The following is a 17,131-nucleotide window of genomic DNA, read 5'->3' as shown; positions in this document are numbered from 1 at the left end:
CCCTACCCTAATATGACCTCATCATTAATTAATTAATGACATCTGCAAAGGCCCTATTTCCAAATACAGTCACATTCATGGGTATCAGGGGTTGGGCTCCAACTTATCTTTTGGGGGGAACACAATTCAACCCACAATAGTGGGTGAGAAGAGGCCCCATGAGTGGGGTTCTCATCATACCCCAATAGCAGCTGCCCTGCCTTTGTCTGGTTAATATTTGGGAATCCTTTGAAGGCCTTTGTCTGAGAAAGAATGCTACTGCTGAAGAACATATTGAAAACCACCGACCTGTAGTATGCCACTCTTGCCAAGAAACAAACAAGCAAACCCACGATTCAGCTGTCTTAGAAACCGCTTCTGTGTAAGGCTTTATAACGCTGGCTTTTCTTCTACATGCCCTTATCTTTTTCAGCTTGGGCAGGGCACAGACAACCTGCCCCTGCTGTTGGATGTTGGCCTAGAACCACCGTCAAGAACAGCGTGAGTAGCACTGACCAGGCCATTCTCTCCATCCTCGTTGCGGTTGAGGCCCCTTGAATTGCTATATGGGCAATGCATGCATGTGTGGTCTCTTCTCTGTTGGGGACTCTCTGTCAGGTATTCTTCCCCTTACACTTTCTGGTGCCCATAGAACCAACAGCACCTTTTAATTAAAGGCAGTGAGTGGCATGATGGCAGGATTAGGACCAGTTTCTGACTTCCCTAAAGGACCAGGGAACACCGTGGCCTCAGTTTTCCCATCTGTCTGACTGGATTGTGCACATGTTTATGTATCTAGGGGCAAATCTAAAAGGGGGTGGCACTTGTCCTCTCCAGCCTGCTCTCTGCTCTACCTGCTTTGAGAAAATTGTAGAGATGAATCTCATGGGAAGTGTTTGACTGTTTCACTTAATTTAAAATATAGGGCAGTATGGCTTTAAGTGCATTGCTATTCTGCACTTTGCTTCACTATGGAATAAACAACAATGATGTTCTGCTGAACATCAGTTACAGACGTTTTAGGAAGGGCTCAGCAGTTTTGTGAGAATGAAGCTCTATTACTCAAGTGTAATGAGCCAAAAAAAAAAAAATCTCGTTTTTATGCAGTACTAGTACAGACCCATGGCCTGGACATGTAAGTGCCTTTTCTGCTCCATTGTAGGCACAGGGTATTCACTCATCCTTATCAGCATAGCGTAAAAGGAACATTCTGGCTCAGGGAATTTAGCTGAAATGAGTATGAGGGACAGAGCTTTTGCCAACAGATTATGCACTGAATATCCAACACAGGATTTGTAGAGTGCCAGCTACCTAGTGCCCCTTCCCCCATACACAAAAGAAGAGGGTTTAAAAATGATCAATTCAGTGTTAAGTCCTTTTACAAATCGAATATTTATTTTATTTTCTTATGTACAAAAAGTAAACTCCAAATAACATAACACCAAATAAAATCCTTTCGATTACACTTTGATTGCCCACCATCTCATAGTCACAGTTAATCATACAGACAACAGACTGTCACTACAATGTTACATTTGTGATACTGAAGGACTGTGATATTTGGCTATTTGAGGAACGTTCGGAGATCATAAAGCAACCTGGGGGTCAAAAGATTCTGAGATAATCACTTCGTTAAATAACTAATCTAACAGCAAACTTCCAATCATTAGTGACATAGTTAAAGGCCTAAACCCACTTCTACTTGGTTGGCCCAACACAAAAGATCCAGTGGTTCTTTGTAATGGTTTTGCATTTCTAATTTTCTCAGACGATATGGACCACTGAAGTGTGAAAAAAATACAGTTAAATCTTGGGGTGCCTAAACTGTGAGTTCAGAGCAAGATTTTGCAGGGTACCATTATTTCCATAGGAGATTCTGGTGGCAGGGGAGTGAGTCAATTTGATTCTAACATAGCTATGGTTTGTTGGGATCAACCCATAATGTTTCTGCTGATGGGGTAAAATGGATCCATCTTGGGTAAGAAATGAAGTCAATGATAACAGCACACATACAAAGACTTTTTTTTTTGTAAGTTGAGTCATATTTTACTCTTTTTGCTAAACTCAGTTATTAAGAGGTGTTTTAAGAAATTTAACGTCTTTGGGCAACCATGTCCCTCAAGTAATCTATCTACAGATTTGTTTTAAATCAATTAGCATCCTGGGTCAATTTCTTTGCTCGGTCTTGGAAGCAGGCAACAATTTCATTAGAATAACTGAGAACGGAAAACAATGTGTTCTGATCTCAAATGTATTTTTAAAAATAATAAGAGAAAAAGAATACACTTTTTAAAATTCGGAGTCTGTAGTTTGTTATACTATGATCATTTTAGCATTGGCTCAGTGCTGACCTTTTCAGGTCAGTCATCAATAATAAATTCTCCCAAGTAAAGTATTTCTAGTGGAAATGGGGCAAAAAAGCTACAGTTCCTGTACCATAAATACCAGCCACTTTGGGCTAGCGGTCTTCTGCGGGTTGGTAATAATGCATAAGAACACATGTAAATATACACCTTAGTTTACATAGACAGAATATATGAAATTTTTGAAGGAGCTACACTGGCTCTTGGTATAGTTTCTAATAAAATCAATACTGCCATTATACAAATTTTCTCGGACACGTGATACTAGCCCATCAAACACAGAGATTCGACAGACCAGTTTTTATGCCTACCTATGGCAGGACAAAAATGGATTTTAAGAAACCTTGTGAAAAGTTAGAATGAAGTTATAAATCAATTGCAGATTGCTCACTGGACAATCATGGAACATATCGGAAAACAGTTTTCACCTCTAGACTTTCGCCTGCACTGATTTCCACCTAAATATCCAGAAGGTCGTCTCCGCTTTCGTCACTCTCCACGGTCAGCTGCCGGGTCCACCACTTCTTCACTTCGGAACCGCAGGAGGCCGCGTCTGTCATGGGGTTCATTTTGCACACTACAGATTTCATTGCTGCTCTCCCTCCAAACCGTAAGTTGACCGAAGACACTGAATGGCTTATTGGTTTTGGAGCTATGAAATTAACAAGAGTTGTATGAGCGACATGGTGCTTCCCCCTATTGTAATCATTCCTGCAAAACCATGATATTCCCATAAGTCATGCTTTGGGCTAACAAGTCCTATCCATGGATGTTGAGTAAGAAGCCTTTTCAGCACCTTATTCTTCATATTTATAATAGATCTTAAAATTGTGCTCAACTAATAATACCATTATGGACAACTAATAATAATAATAGTGTCACCAAAATTATAGACAACTGATAATACCACTTGAAAAAAAAATGCTGCTCTCCTCTTTCACATTGAGATAATTACAAAAACTAGAAAGTCACTAAAAGTTCCAATCTCGGTAAATATAAGTGTCATAGACATATGTGTGAGTGGGTGTTCACTGGCATATGCATAGAGAGAAAAAGGAAAGGACGAGGAGGAACAGTGCAACTGAGCAGTGTGAGGGAGGAGAGGGTGTAGGAGGGTGTGGAAGAAAAAGATGTGGCCTCACAATCCCACAGTCGTAGTCTGGGGTCCCACCTCTGTGACCTGTAGTTATGTAGTCAAGGGCAATTTCCCATCTCTGAACCCCAGTTTACTCCACTGTAAAAATGAAGAGAATAAAAATTTCCTCATTGGATTATTGTGAGAATTAAAATACATTAAATGAGATTACCCAAGAAAGGGCATACCATGACACCTGGCACATTGTTGGTGCCCCCGTGAAATGCTCTCTTTCTTTCTCTTTGCCTCCTCAAACTCAGCATGTCCCCCCCAAAAAGCATATACCTTTGGTCGTCACCATTTTCGACATCGGGGTTACCTAGGCATGAACCATGGGAAGTAGTTTGGACAACACACTTTCTTTTAACCATTTCAGTGAATACCAAGGATGGTGCATTCTCCCCCAGATTGTTTCTCATCATGTCCCTGCAGTGTCTGGGCCACCAGCGTTGTCCATGTCCTCACCTCCTGCTCAGACTACCTGCTGTATATTGAATGTGTCCCCCAAAAGTTCATGTATTAGAAACTTAATCCCCACTGTGACAGTGTTAAGAGGGTGGGAAATCCTATTATGGTAATTGAAAGGGGCCTTTAAGTGGTGATTAGATGGTGAGGACTGTGACCTTGTGAATGGATTGATCCATTTGTGGAGTGATGGTGGGGTTCTGATGGCTTTATAAGGAGAGCAAGTGAGGAGGTTAGTGCTCTTGCTCAGCCATCCACCATGTGACACTCTGTGTGTCTGTGAAGAGTCACCACCAGGAAGGCCCTCAGCAGATGTGTTCCCTGGACTTTGGCCTTCCCAGCCTTTAAACTTTAAGAAATAAATTTTATTTCCTTATAATTTAACCAGTTTCAGGTATCCTGTTATAAGCAACGGAGGTGGACAAACACACTACCAGAGCCCCCTCCGGCTTGTAACCTGCCTCCAGGCTCTGTCACAGACAATTCCCTCTCTACTGCTGCCAAGTCAATCTTCCTAAAGCGGGGATTCCAATGTCATGACTTGCTCAGCAGTCTTTACTGGCTCCTAAGTGCCTACAGGATGAAGGCGAAACTACTCAGCCTGTGACTTTAGGCTTTTTATGTCCCGGCCCCAACCACGTGCTCAGCTTTGTGTACCATCATTGCTGGCTTTGCTGGAACCCAGAGGAAGCTAGGTCCTCTCTGACCCCTGAAGAAGATACTCTTGGATATGAAAAATAACATTTTCCTCAGTAGTGCTATTAATTAAGATCCACTGAACATCTTTAGCCTCCAAATGTAAGTTGTGCTATGATCCACTTTGTGGAACAGATACGCTCCAGAAGAGTTTGCAACATGATCTGTCTTCTCATGTGGATTGGGCTGAAGTTGAGCCTCAGTTAAAGAGCATTACTCTTTAAAGCCCATACTTTACCACTGACTCAGTTATCTATAGAGAAAACCGTGTACGAGGACACCGAGCCATGCAGGCCATTGCTCTCCCTCCATCCCCGACAGCCCTGAGTGGAATTATCCTGACTTTCCAAAACCCCATATTCATCTAGAAGAAAATTCTCTTACTCAATCCATAGAATGTGGAAAAGAATAGAATTGTGAGGATTAAATGAGGGAACACAGTTAATGCACTTAGAATAGTGGTTGGCATACAGTAAGTACTACATAAGTGTTATTTGTTATCGTTATTATTGAAGTGAAGCACATCACATGAAGATAGTGACCAGCTCAGCTGCAAAGTGTATGTGGAAGTCGAGCAGGGCCTGTGCCTTCTTTGGGAACTCTGTGGCGTTTTCTGAAAGACGGTATCTGCCCCTCCCTCCTTACTTTATCTGAAATGAATCTGCCTGAGTTTGAGCCTGGCTTGGGTGCACACAGGGAGCCCTTGGATGTCTCTTGCTCTTCTCTTTCTGGATCTTGGTTATAATCTCACGTTGTCAGCAGCTGCTGCGTTCTCAAACATGGTTCTGAACATGAGGGCTGTTATAGTTACGTCTACGGAGTTATTTTGGGAGGAATGCTTATGATAAGAGGATACCTTTTTCATTGTTTTCCTGTTTTTGAATAACTGTAGGTACAGATCTGTATTTTGAGACCTACAGCACACACAGAAAGGAGACATCTTTAAAATGCCTCCGTCAGGAGGAATGGCTGGACGTACGTACCCGAGGGCAAGCGCCATTGCCCAAACTTCCTCTGGGGTTTCCCAGCATCGGCTGCATCTTGCCGACTTCCTCCTCTGTCCGACAGGGTGGGGCTCAGGAGCTGCTGCTGGCTGCTCGTCTGCAAGGGAGAAGTCAGAGTCACGGCCCTTTCTTAACACTGATCTCCTGCATCTCTCTGCACTGCTCTGGATCCTACTTTTGTGATAAGAGAGGAAGGAATATGGCAGGAAAATGAGTGGGAAGAACAGCCTCTGCCACCTCATTCCCTCCACACCTAAGGGTGTCATTGTTTACCTCTTGTACCTGGGTTGGCAAACCAGGGCACGGATGGTGGCACTGCAGGAAGGAAGGTGGGCAGTGGGGACTGGGTAGTTTGGGTGGTGGTGCACTTTTGCCAACCTGGAGGTCAGTGCCTAGAGTTTCAGGAAAAGAGCTCTGAGCCAGCAAAGCCCTGTGATGGCCCTAGGGGAGGACGAAGCTGATAACAATCTAAGCCTAAAGTTAAAGAGAGATGCTGAGACCTTCCACGCACTTTACCCATTCTCTGCTTCACCTGTCACCTTTCACTTTCCTAATCAATGCCTTGCTCTTCACATATCTTTAATATCCCCTTTTTTTTTATTGGTTACTGATATAGTTTGAATGTTTGTTTCCTCCAAAGCTCATGTTGAAGCTTAATCCCCAATACAGTATTTGAAAGGCAGGGCCTTTAAGAGGCAATTGGATCATAAGAGCATAACCTTCATGAATGGATCAATCCATTCCTGGATTAATGGAGCAATGGGTTAATGGATTAGTGGGTTTCACTGGAGTAGACTGGTGGCTTTATAAGAAGAGGAAGAAAGCACATTAGCATGCTCAGCTGTCATACCATACGATGCCCTGCACTGCCTCGGGACTCTGCAGAGAGCCCCCCCCCCCAGCAGTGAGGCCCTCACCAGGTGCACCCTCTCTACTTTGGACTTCCCAGCCTCTAAAACTGGAAGAAATGAACTTCTTTTCTTTATAAATTACCCAGTTTTAGGTATTCTGTTCTAAGCAACAGAAAACGGACTAAAACAGTTCAACTCTTGCGCTTTTTAATCTAGAAATGGAGAGCTCTGCAATTATCACTTTCCCCTGCCTCATTGACCCTGTGTCACTGTCTGTCCTGACCTTATGTGGCTTCCACACAGGAGCATCCTCTTGTAGCATCCTACTGGGCTGTGGAGCGTTAGGCTTCAGAATTCACCCTGGTCCCTGACTGTGCTGCTACACACCACGAGGCTCGGTGCTGCCACGGGCTCTGCGCAGAACGCTGGATTGGCTCCATGTTGTTAACCTCAAATCATAATTGCAGCCTCAGGAAGGGGTAGGACCTCCCTGCCAGCTGCTTCTCACAGCACAGTGCTCTCCAGGATGCTGGTGATACTCTGAACTTTTTCTACAGACATGTAGATTGAGTTTAGAAATGAAAATATGCTGTGCCCTAGTAAGTAGAAGCTCCTCAAGCCAATCCTCCTGAGTTCCATATGCTTTTCTGATGCCCAACTAAAGAAAGATAAACCCTCAATGAGTCTGATTATTTAAAGAGATTGAAAGCCACGTGTGAATACTTTCACTGATTTTATTGCAAATGGCTATGTCTTAGTGAGGGGAAGAAAACATTTAGGGTAGAGCTTCCTGCAAACCATGCTCTCCTAAGTCATAAAATATTTCTAGACTCAAATTCAGCCCTTAGATGTGATGTTAACTCTTTAGGCAAAATATAAAAACGAAAACCAAACAAAACAAAAAAACAGAATTATTAAATTCAGGGCATTAACATTTTCTTTTCTTTTTTTAACTTTTTTTTTTTAAGTGTCCATACGAGCATACAAATCTGAATCATTAGAAATAACTTCAACTGCATCCTGGATGGCAAAGACAGAAAAGTAATCTGGGTCAACATGTTCCCATGGTTTTTTTTTTTTTTTTCAATTAAATTTTTTTTATTAGAAATATTGTCACCTTGTTTGAAACTTTTGTGTGTATTAGTCCATTTCTATTGCTTATAACAAAATACCTGGAACTGGGTAATTTATAAAGAATATTTATTGCTTACAGTTTTGGAGGCTGATAACTCCAAAGGCCAGGGTGAGGGCCTTGTTGGTGGGTAGTGACTCTTCGCTGCAAAGCAGGGTGTCACATGGGGGACGGCAGAAGCAGAGAGGGAAAGAGCTCCTCATGCGCTGTCCTTTATAAGCCCTCAGAACCACACCCATGACCACCTTTAAACCATCAATTTATTAATCCATTTACTAGGGCAGGGTCCTCACATTCTAATCATGTCTTCAATGCCCCACCGTTCAACTACCACACTAGGATTTCTCACCGTCTTCACACTGTCACAGTGGGGGCCATACCTCGATGAGTTTTTTGGGGGGGGACATACAATCCACAGCACTAGGTGACCAGCACCAAACTTATTTATTTTCATTAAAAACAGAACCCCACAGAAAATCCTTGGGTGAAGGACAGCACACGCCCGCACCTCAGGTTGCATGTTATTATCCTGACTGCTGACATTGGCGTCCTCACTTGGCTGGGTGGTCTCAATGCTGGGAGGATTCAGAAACCGGCTCAGCTCTTGCTGTTGACTCTCTCGCAGACTGTGGATGATGCTGCAAGACTGCTGCTGTTTCTGGGGAAATACGATTGTTCCTTCAGTAAGGGAAAGAGAAACCCAACGTCCCCCTGCCCCAGCACCACTCAAATCATACTGTCTTCTCTCCTCTCCACAGACTTGCATGATTGGTGACCTCTTAGGAATTTCCAAATAAGGATCCATAGCTAATTTCCATGTTACGTTAGTCTGATGAAAAGGAGGGCTTAGAGAGACTTATGAATTGCCTTCCCCTTCCATATTCATTTGTAGAGCAATTGGAATAGTTATGCCCTTTGATACTAGCTTGTGTTTTATTAAAAATGGATGAACCTGGAAGACATATTAAGTGAAATAAGTCATGCACAGAAAGGTAAATATAGCATGTTCTCACTCACAGGTGGGAGCTAAAAAATGTTAAACTATGGAAGTAGAGAATAGAACTATGGTTACTCAAGGGTAGGGAAAGGTTGGTTAATGAATACAAAATTACAGCTAGATAGGAAAAGCAAGTTCTAATGGTCTACAGTGGTACTGGGTGCCTATAGTTAACACGAATTGATTGTATGTTTTAAAATGGCTAGAAGAGAGGAGCTTAAATGCTCTCATCACAAATAGATGATAAATTTGGGGGGTGATGATATGCTAATTATCCTGATTTGATCATCATACATTGCATATATGTATTGACGGACAACTGTACCCCATAAATATGTGCGATTATAATTTAAAAATACTTTAAAAATTGTAAAATAAAAACTGCTAACGCGGGTGTACTACTTTAATTTTATTTTATGCTCATTAAGCCAATGCAGGCTCCCCCTTTCGTGCATGTTGTAAGAGGCAGAGAGTCTTGGGTGGATGAGGAAAGCTTTGCTGTCATCTTGGTTCTGGATTTTGCAGCCAATCAAGTGGGCCAATCCAACAGGCCAATCTGTCTTGGCACATACTGAAGCCAGGACTCCTTGCACCCTCTTGGGGCCTGTGGAGGACAGATTTGATCCCTGGAGCTAGCAGGGTTCCAGGAGGCCAGCTGTGACCAGGCCACAGTGGGCAGTTGGCCCTGCTATAGGAGGTTGGGCTGTTTCTTTCCTTTGTAGACCTCTCCTCTGTCAAGAGAAATATGTTTCTATGGTTGATGTCGCTGTTTTGAGGAACAGGATAAAAAAATTTCTGTTATATATAAATGTTTAGTAATTACTTTCATTTTTTTCCCCGTTGTGTGTAAAACATAAGTCAAAAACATTCGTAAAAATCATCACCTAATGGAAATACTGTAAACACAGTACAAGCCAACACAGTACGCATTCATCACTTCATGAGTCAGAGAATCTCATAAGCTTATCAGCAGCAAAAAGATCATTAAACCCCCAGGATTGGTGGTCCTTAAAGACCGAGCAACATTATCAACAGTAAGTTGGAATTGTTAGCAGCAATTTAAAAGTACTTTTGTAAATTCAATCACTAGTAAGTATGTAGAGATTTTTGGAATTCTGGACAGTTAGGTTTAATAAATGGAGATCATAAATATTTTTATATCAATAAGCTGCTTTTTATACCATGTTATATTATAAAAATGTGTTTCAGTTGATACTTCTATGGACTCTGCTAAAGAGAAGAAGGGTGATTTGGAGCAGAGTTAAGGTTTGCAGCATCACCTGACTCCCATAAGTGGATGAAATCAACATAGTTTAAAGGGATTTAAGGCTAAGCAAGAAGGATCTATTTCCCAGTTGTTCATGAAGCTCTTTTTTTTTGTCCCATCTTCCCTTTGGGAGAGAGGGGACAACTCCCTGCCCATGAGCCTGGGGCCCACTCACAGCTCTGATGCGCTTCAGACACTTCTTGAGCCACATGCGGATGGTCTGCTTGGCCACCTCCTCCTCGATGGTGTACTCCAGCTGCTCCCTCGCCAGGAGCTCCTCCAACTGCAAACTTTTCCGGATGTCAACGGACCGGTATGAAAGCATGCTGGTGGGGGGAACACAATAACAATTGCAGGTCTGATTCATCTGGGATTTAGACTCTTAGATGTTTCAATCCCCTTAGAGAGGATGTCACTCGTTCCAACAGGTGCAGCATTTTGACATTACCCTTTACTAGCTGGGTGACTTGGGCTGATGATGTCACCTCTCTGTGTCTCCCTTCACTCTTCTGTAAAACAGGGATTGTCATGGTACTTACCTTGTTAAATGGCTGAGTTAATATCTGTGTGGTACTTATAACAGCAAATGCCCTCTAAGTGCTTGTAAAAATAGAAGATCCAGGCTAGGCCGTGATATCCAGTGTCAGCTGCCTAAGTACAGACTCTGGACTTTCCCTGCAGAAGGAAGCTGAACTCTCCATGCTGTTTTGCATTCAGCTCCAGTTGGTGATGGCTAATGTGCTGGGTTGTGGGTCATCCTGCTCCCCCACCCCCCCGACCCCATATTCCTCTGTTTATCCCATGGGTCCCTCTGTAGCTTCCTTATTAATTTTACAGGATACAAATGCAGGGTAAAATATTTACTTACATTTAGCCCTGAGCATGATGGGCCCAAACAGTGCTAAATGAAGCTAAAACAGGCCCATGGGTAATAAGTCAGCTCATAGTATGTCAGGGCCGAGGAGTTCACAACCAAAGGAGAATATGGCCCCTTCTGGCAGCTTTGTGCACCCTGGTGTGGCCACAGGATCCCAGGCTATTGTTCAGCCCTCTGCCTGCCCTCTGCTGTGAGCTCAGTTCCACCACTGGAGCCCAAATCTCAGCATGAAGGATCTTGAGAGTGCTGGTACATTGGCCTTCTCTTCTTTGCTATGTCTCTTCCCACTCTAGAGGAAATAAATGCATTTTCTCTTTCTTTCCTCCCTCACTCATCAACAATCTCATCATTGCTTAATAACTGCTATGGACTGAATTGTGTTTCCTCAAAGTTTAATGTATTAGAAACTTAACCCCCACTGTGACAGTGTTTAGAGGGTGGGAAATTCTATTATGGTAATTGAAAGGTGGCATCTTGAATAGGTGATTAGATGGTGAGGATCATGCCCTAGTGACTGGACTAATCCATTGATGGCTTAATGGTGGTCATGGGTATGGTTCTGGTGGCTTTAAAAGGAGAGTATGTGAGGAGCTCTCCCTCTCTTGCTAACCATCAGCCATCTGCCCAGCATCGTGTAGAGTCACGAGGCCCTCACCAGAAGTGTTTCCTGGACTTAGGACTTCCCAGACTCTAAGAAATAAATATTGTTTCTTTATGATTACCTAGTTTCAGGTTTTTTTGTTATAAGCCACAGAAACAGACTAATGCAATTGCTTTTATCCTATCCTGGGCTAGAGGAGTAGGGTGTGCTGAACACCACCACCACTGACTTTGCCCAGGTCCTTTTTTATTAGATGCACCACTATGCTCCAAAGAGGTTGAATGTTAATTATTAATGACAACAATATATCTAAATGCCTCACATTCAACTAAAAAAAATATGTTACTAGGAGGAAAGGCTAAGCAACATTCTGAGAGAGATGACATCCTTCGCTATTCACATGTATATTTGGTCCCATCTTTTTCTGCTTTTTAGCTTGTTCCTGGAAGGAGTGAATAGGGGCAGGTAAAACTGGTAACCTGAGAGAACTTTTCCCAGATCATTCCTGTTCTGATCTGATCTTTTTTCAACTTCTAACCACAGCATATTTCTGTATACTTGAATGCTACTGAAATTTGTCACACAGTCCCAAACCCTTACCTTGTCAGGTTCTTGCAACATGATTAGAAGAGCTACTGCTAGTCAGGGGTTCTTAACTTTTCTTGTGGCACAGACCCCTTCGGCAGTGGAGCCTATGAGACATTTCTTAGAATAATGTTTTAAATGTATAAAATGAAATACACGTATTACAAAGGAAACTAATTATAATGAAGTACTGTTCCAAATTATTTTATTTAAAAAGGTGGCGATAGAGTAACATAAGTGCTTCTTTATCATTCCATTAAATATTAACATCTGGCTGAGGTCAAATGACTACTATAACCTAGAAGTACTGGCGAGCATAAATGATGCTTTACGATATTAGCTATGGCAGTAATGTGATCTGAAAATAACTGTGATTTCTACTGATGACAAAGACACAGACGCTGTTAGTGTGAGTGTGGTTTGCTGTCTACATTCATCGTTGAAGAAAATGCTGCCTTTCAGGGAGCAATTAGTGAAAATAAAGATGTAACTGTTTCCTCTTGCAAGTCCCTGGACTTCTGAATTTTATCCCTCGGCTCCTGTTTAACAAGCTGGCATGGGCTGAATTGTTCCCCTCTCTGCATAAAAGATGTTGGAGCCCTAACCCTACTATCTTAGAATGTGACCTTACTTGGAAAGAGGTCATTGCAGACATGATTAGTTAAGGTACGGTCAGACAAGAGTAGGGTGGGGTCCTAATTTAGTATGACTGGTGTCCTTATAAAAAGAGAAAATTGGGCACAGACACACACAGAGGGAGAACGTCACACGAAGATAAGACAGAGATTAGGGTGATGCTTCTACAAGCCAAGAAACACCAAATGTTGGCAGGAAACCTCTGGAAGCTAGGGGAGAGGCGGGGGACAGGTCCTCCCTCACGGCCTCAGAAGGAAGCAGCACTGCTGACACCTTCATCTTGGACTTCTAGTCTTCAGAACTGTGAGACAATTAATCTCTGCTGTTTAGGCCACTCAGCTTATTGTACTTTGTTACAGCGTCCCTACCAAACTAATACAGGAGTCTCTCAGAGAGAAGAAAATGCGGAGAGAGCCTCAGCTTGACCCTTTGTCCTTTCTGTTTAGGTTCTCATTAAATGTCTGGAAAATGTGGTGTTTTGATCAACTGAGAGCAACCACCACAGAGCAGCCCAAGCAAATTCTCACCAGACCCATCTGGGTGTCAGCCCCAGCTCTGCCACAGTGCTGGGTAACCGTGGGCAAGTCACTTGACTCTTCCAGAGCGTTCCCTTCATCACAAAAGGAAGGGGTGGGACAGTGCTCTCTGAGGCCCCTTTTACCTCTCCCCTAGGGGAGGGAGCTTGTTGGTCAGGAGGGGGCCTTGTGGGATGATAGGCCGTGGCTTCCTGCCCCTCCCAGGTCAGGCACCGACGTGGAAACCATCATTACAGGACCGTGAGAAAGGCCACTTTGTGCCTGGGAAGTGGGACCCTGCTTTATAACCACTGGGGATGTGGCATTTCAGGTTATGAACATCTTGTTAATTGCATTTCACAAGGCCTTTAACGATCCCAGCTTCATGTCAGGACTCAGTTCAGCGCTGTGACACTGAGCTGTAAAAATCCGCCTCATACCTCAGGACATCGTGGAAAGTGACATCGCCTCCATTATGCAGCCTCTCCATTTCGTAGCACATGTGCTTAAACAAAAGTTTGTCTTTGTCAAGGTCCACCTCCAGCCTCCCACGCAGCAGCCTCAGCAGGAACTTGACCCTGAAGGTGGGAATCACCCCCTGGGAGGCAGAGCACAGAAACCAAAAATCGTCATTAGGCCATAGGGATTCACTCGACGTTCTCTTTTACAGCAACAAAAGAAAACAAAACAAAACCCCCCAAAACAAAGGAGAGCTATTTCTCAGAAGGTAGCGTCATTAGCACCAGGCGTGAGGAAAGCTGTTCGCCTCCTTGGAGGCTGGGAGGAATCACGTGGATGAGAAACGCACGAGGTGAAGAGCGGAGCAGTGAGCTCCACTGGTGCTTCTCTGTGCTGTCATGACAGTGCAGCATTTGGGCCGAGGAGGGTGGCCTCTGCTTCCCAGAGCCAACGCCTGCTTTAGCAGACTCGCTCCAGTGGCCTGTCCTATCGGCCCCACCCCCGCTCGCCACTTGCTGAGTGTGTCAGTCACGTGTTCGCACAATACGCACACGCACAATCCTCCGCTCCACTTAATCCGGATGCCAGGAACCATTCAGCATTTATTATAAGTTGTTCTTCCATTGAAAGATAACTCCTTTTCAGGCCTTCTCTGTGACTAGAACAGCTACATATAAGAGAACTGGGCTCCCAGCTCTGCTCTCAGAACAGATCCAGACCCTGAGAATCTAAGATGTAACCAGGCAACACCACCCACCACGCCCGCCCTTCCTATGTCTCTGGGTGAAAGTGCTGGGCAAGAGCACTGGTAACCCATGACTACTGCCAGTTTCTAGCAGGTCAGTGTGAACACTGGTGAGGACTTCCATGTGCATGTTAGATAGAAGCAGGTCCTGTAGGGGACAGTTATGGAGATACAGGTGGATCCAGATGAGATGAAAAGAGCCAAGTCACACGCCCTGCACACAGGCCACTATCTCAGAAGAAAAGCCCAAGAGACTGGAGCCTGGGGGTGCGGGGGTACCAAGGAGAGAGAGGGCAAAGCAGGGTGGAGAGGGCCACACACTGCCCAGGCAGGCCCTGGCCCAGCCAGGATCCCCACTTATGACACCCGCTTTGGTCCCTTGGTCTTTCCACATCAGTCAACTCTTCCTGAAACTACTTTTGGATCTTCCCCCAGATGTCCCCATGGCTGAACATTCTTCATTTTGGGGATGTCCGGTCAGCTGTCACCTCCTCAGACAGGCCTTCCTGAGCACCCCCACTGGAGCAGTCTGCCCCGACCCCAATGCCTGTCTACCCGGTTACTGTCTTCAGAGTGTTTATGACTTTCTGAAATAAGGTGCTCTTACTGCTATTTCACTTTTCATTCTTTGTCCGCCCAATAAAACATGAACGCTGTGAGTACAGGCACCTTCCCATCTTGTTCAGAGCCCAGAACTGTGCCTGGGTGTTTGCTAAGATGGAAAAGGAGGAAGAACCTGCTGCTGCTGACTTGGCTAATTCTAGGAGATCTTGGATAAGCTTTATGGTTAAATCATTCAAATAATAATTTAAAAATACTTGAAAATAACCGCTTTCAGATACCACTTAAATAACTCCTTTGTCCTTGTAAGCAGGATTGCCGTTCAAGGTCGAGGTGATCCTGAGTCTGTAATACACTGTCCCTTTGGTAGCCGCAATTTCTCCCCTTCTGCTCTGAACCCAAGACTGATTGCACCCGGGCTCTTACAGCTCCCTTTCCTCTCTGCTCTGAAAGTTTGAGGAAGAGGATGCTCATGGTTGGAAAGGACATGTCCCTCTCCCCTCGTAGCATATCCTGCTGAGTTATTGATGACAGCTTTCTTCAAGTCACCGATGGCCATTCAGAATTCCATACATGTCAGGTGCCAACCCCAAGCCCATCCACACGTCTGAGATGCGTCGGTAAGTCTCTTTGGGGAAGGGCGTGAGAGAACAGTGCACTCTCCTACCTCTCTTTTATCGTCCACCATATTCCATATGATTTGAAAGTGGCGAAGGTCATTATAACTTAAAAGCTGGTCTTCCTCAGTGGAATAAAACAAAGAGAAATTCTCCACAATTATGGCTAAAAAAAAAAAAAGAAAAATGTAGAAGTTAGACAATTATACTAATCTGTTATTTTTGTAGAACAACGAAAACATCGATTATAAATAATGGATTTTATCACCTGCATTAGAAGCCAACTTTTTAAAGTGCTTTCAGTATGGTTTCCAAGTTGGCATGTTTTACACTTGGGCTAAGCTATTTATCCAGCTCCCACCTTTGCAAAACATGAGGGTTGGGAGCACAAAGACGCATTCTGTGTGTACAGATATTCAGGTCGGCTGGCTGTAACTCTTAGTGGAAGGTTCCAGAGCAGTTTTTAAAGGTCAAATTGAGTTCTGGGTGGCCTCGCAGCTGGGCGAACAACGTGTACCTTTCAAAAGCATAAATGTGATATTTCAAGGCTATAAAGGTAGCCCTCCTTAATATTTGTTCAGCTCAATCCATGAGAAGAGGTCTTTTGAGATTAATGATCATAATAAATAGTACAACTCTTAAAATTGCAATCAACTGTCATTTACATACCTTTTAAAGGTCTTTTCAGCTTCTGGATTGAGAGGCAACGATTTATAATTAATGCCACGAAACACCCACCCCAAGCAATCCAGGATAATTACTTGAAAATTGTACATAATTATCTAAGTGCCTGAGTTTAAAAAGATTAAAAAATATTCAATGCAGTCACTTACCTACAAGCAGATTTAGCATGATGTAGGCAATGATGACATAAAATGAACAGAAATACATAAGCGCTCCGGCATAATTTCCACAGTCTGTGGCCCAGTATGTAAATTCATCTGGAGTACAAAAAGGAGGCTGAACCTTTGGGGCAGTAGGGCGGAAGAGCAGGGAGAGGGTGAGAGTGCAGAATACAAATTTCTGCTAACTGACTACCATTAGTGCACATACCCCTAGTCACATGGAATATGATTAACTTCAAAGTAATCTTTCAAAAGCCATGCACATTGGGTACATCATCAGTAACAAAAATCAAAAAGAATATTTCATTGATGCTATGCTTTTTGTCTTGTTGAATCCTAAGTTCACTGCCATTTTTAGAAGCTCAATGAAAACGAACCGGTTTCCTCCCCCGATACTGTTTCTGCCACCCCCTGGCACCAGGTGATAAGTAGCCACATGATGCAAACTGCAGAAGGTCAAAGAAAAAGGCATTCAAAAATTTTCTCTAACTTAAGTAATGGGTTACGATTTAGGAAGGTAGACTACACATAGTAAATTCACATTCAAGTTGTATAAGGAATAATCCCCACTCCTGGAGCACCATTATGGGATGTTATAGAAGAGCATAAGACTTAGATTATCAAAAGCCATTCTTTAGAGGCCCAATACAAAGCCAACACCTCTGAGGAACCTTTCTGGTTTCTTTCAGCCAGAGAGACCAGCTCTTTGTTCTATGTTCTGACAGCATTCTGCCTGTACTTCTATTTAGAGTTTATCAATTCTGCCTGTGTTATATTTGATTTGGTAAATTCTGTCCCCAC

At 43.5% G+C, this 17,131-nt stretch overlaps 1 protein-coding gene across 2 annotated transcripts in view; it reads right to left on the bottom strand.

The window, feature by feature from the left end:
* Positions 1-1,352: 1,352 nt before the first annotated feature.
* LOC103603082 (sodium leak channel non-selective protein) overlaps positions 1,353-17,131 on the bottom strand; it is a 109,120-nt gene continuing 93,341 nt past the window's right edge. For both annotated transcript variants that reach the window (XM_008587559.1, XM_008587558.1), the window contains 7 exons: positions 16,319-16,451; positions 15,536-15,651; positions 13,544-13,701; positions 10,065-10,215; positions 8,134-8,283; positions 5,622-5,739; positions 1,353-2,994 (listed from right to left, as the gene is read on the bottom strand). In XM_008587559.1, coding sequence (XP_008585781.1) covers positions 2,801-2,994; positions 5,622-5,739; positions 8,134-8,283; positions 10,065-10,215; positions 13,544-13,701; positions 15,536-15,651; positions 16,319-16,451 — 1,020 coding nt within the window. In that variant the 3' untranslated portion in view covers positions 1,353-2,800. The remainder of the gene's footprint in view (positions 2,995-5,621; positions 5,740-8,133; positions 8,284-10,064; positions 10,216-13,543; positions 13,702-15,535; positions 15,652-16,318; positions 16,452-17,131) is intronic.

Source organism: Galeopterus variegatus, unplaced genomic scaffold (genome assembly GCF_000696425.1).
Source record: "Galeopterus variegatus unplaced genomic scaffold, G_variegatus-3.0.2 Scaffold4433, whole genome shotgun sequence".
In the NCBI taxonomy this organism is placed as follows: Eukaryota; Metazoa; Chordata; class Mammalia; order Dermoptera; family Cynocephalidae; genus Galeopterus; species Galeopterus variegatus.
This window is presented reverse-complemented; position numbering and strand designations above follow the sequence as displayed.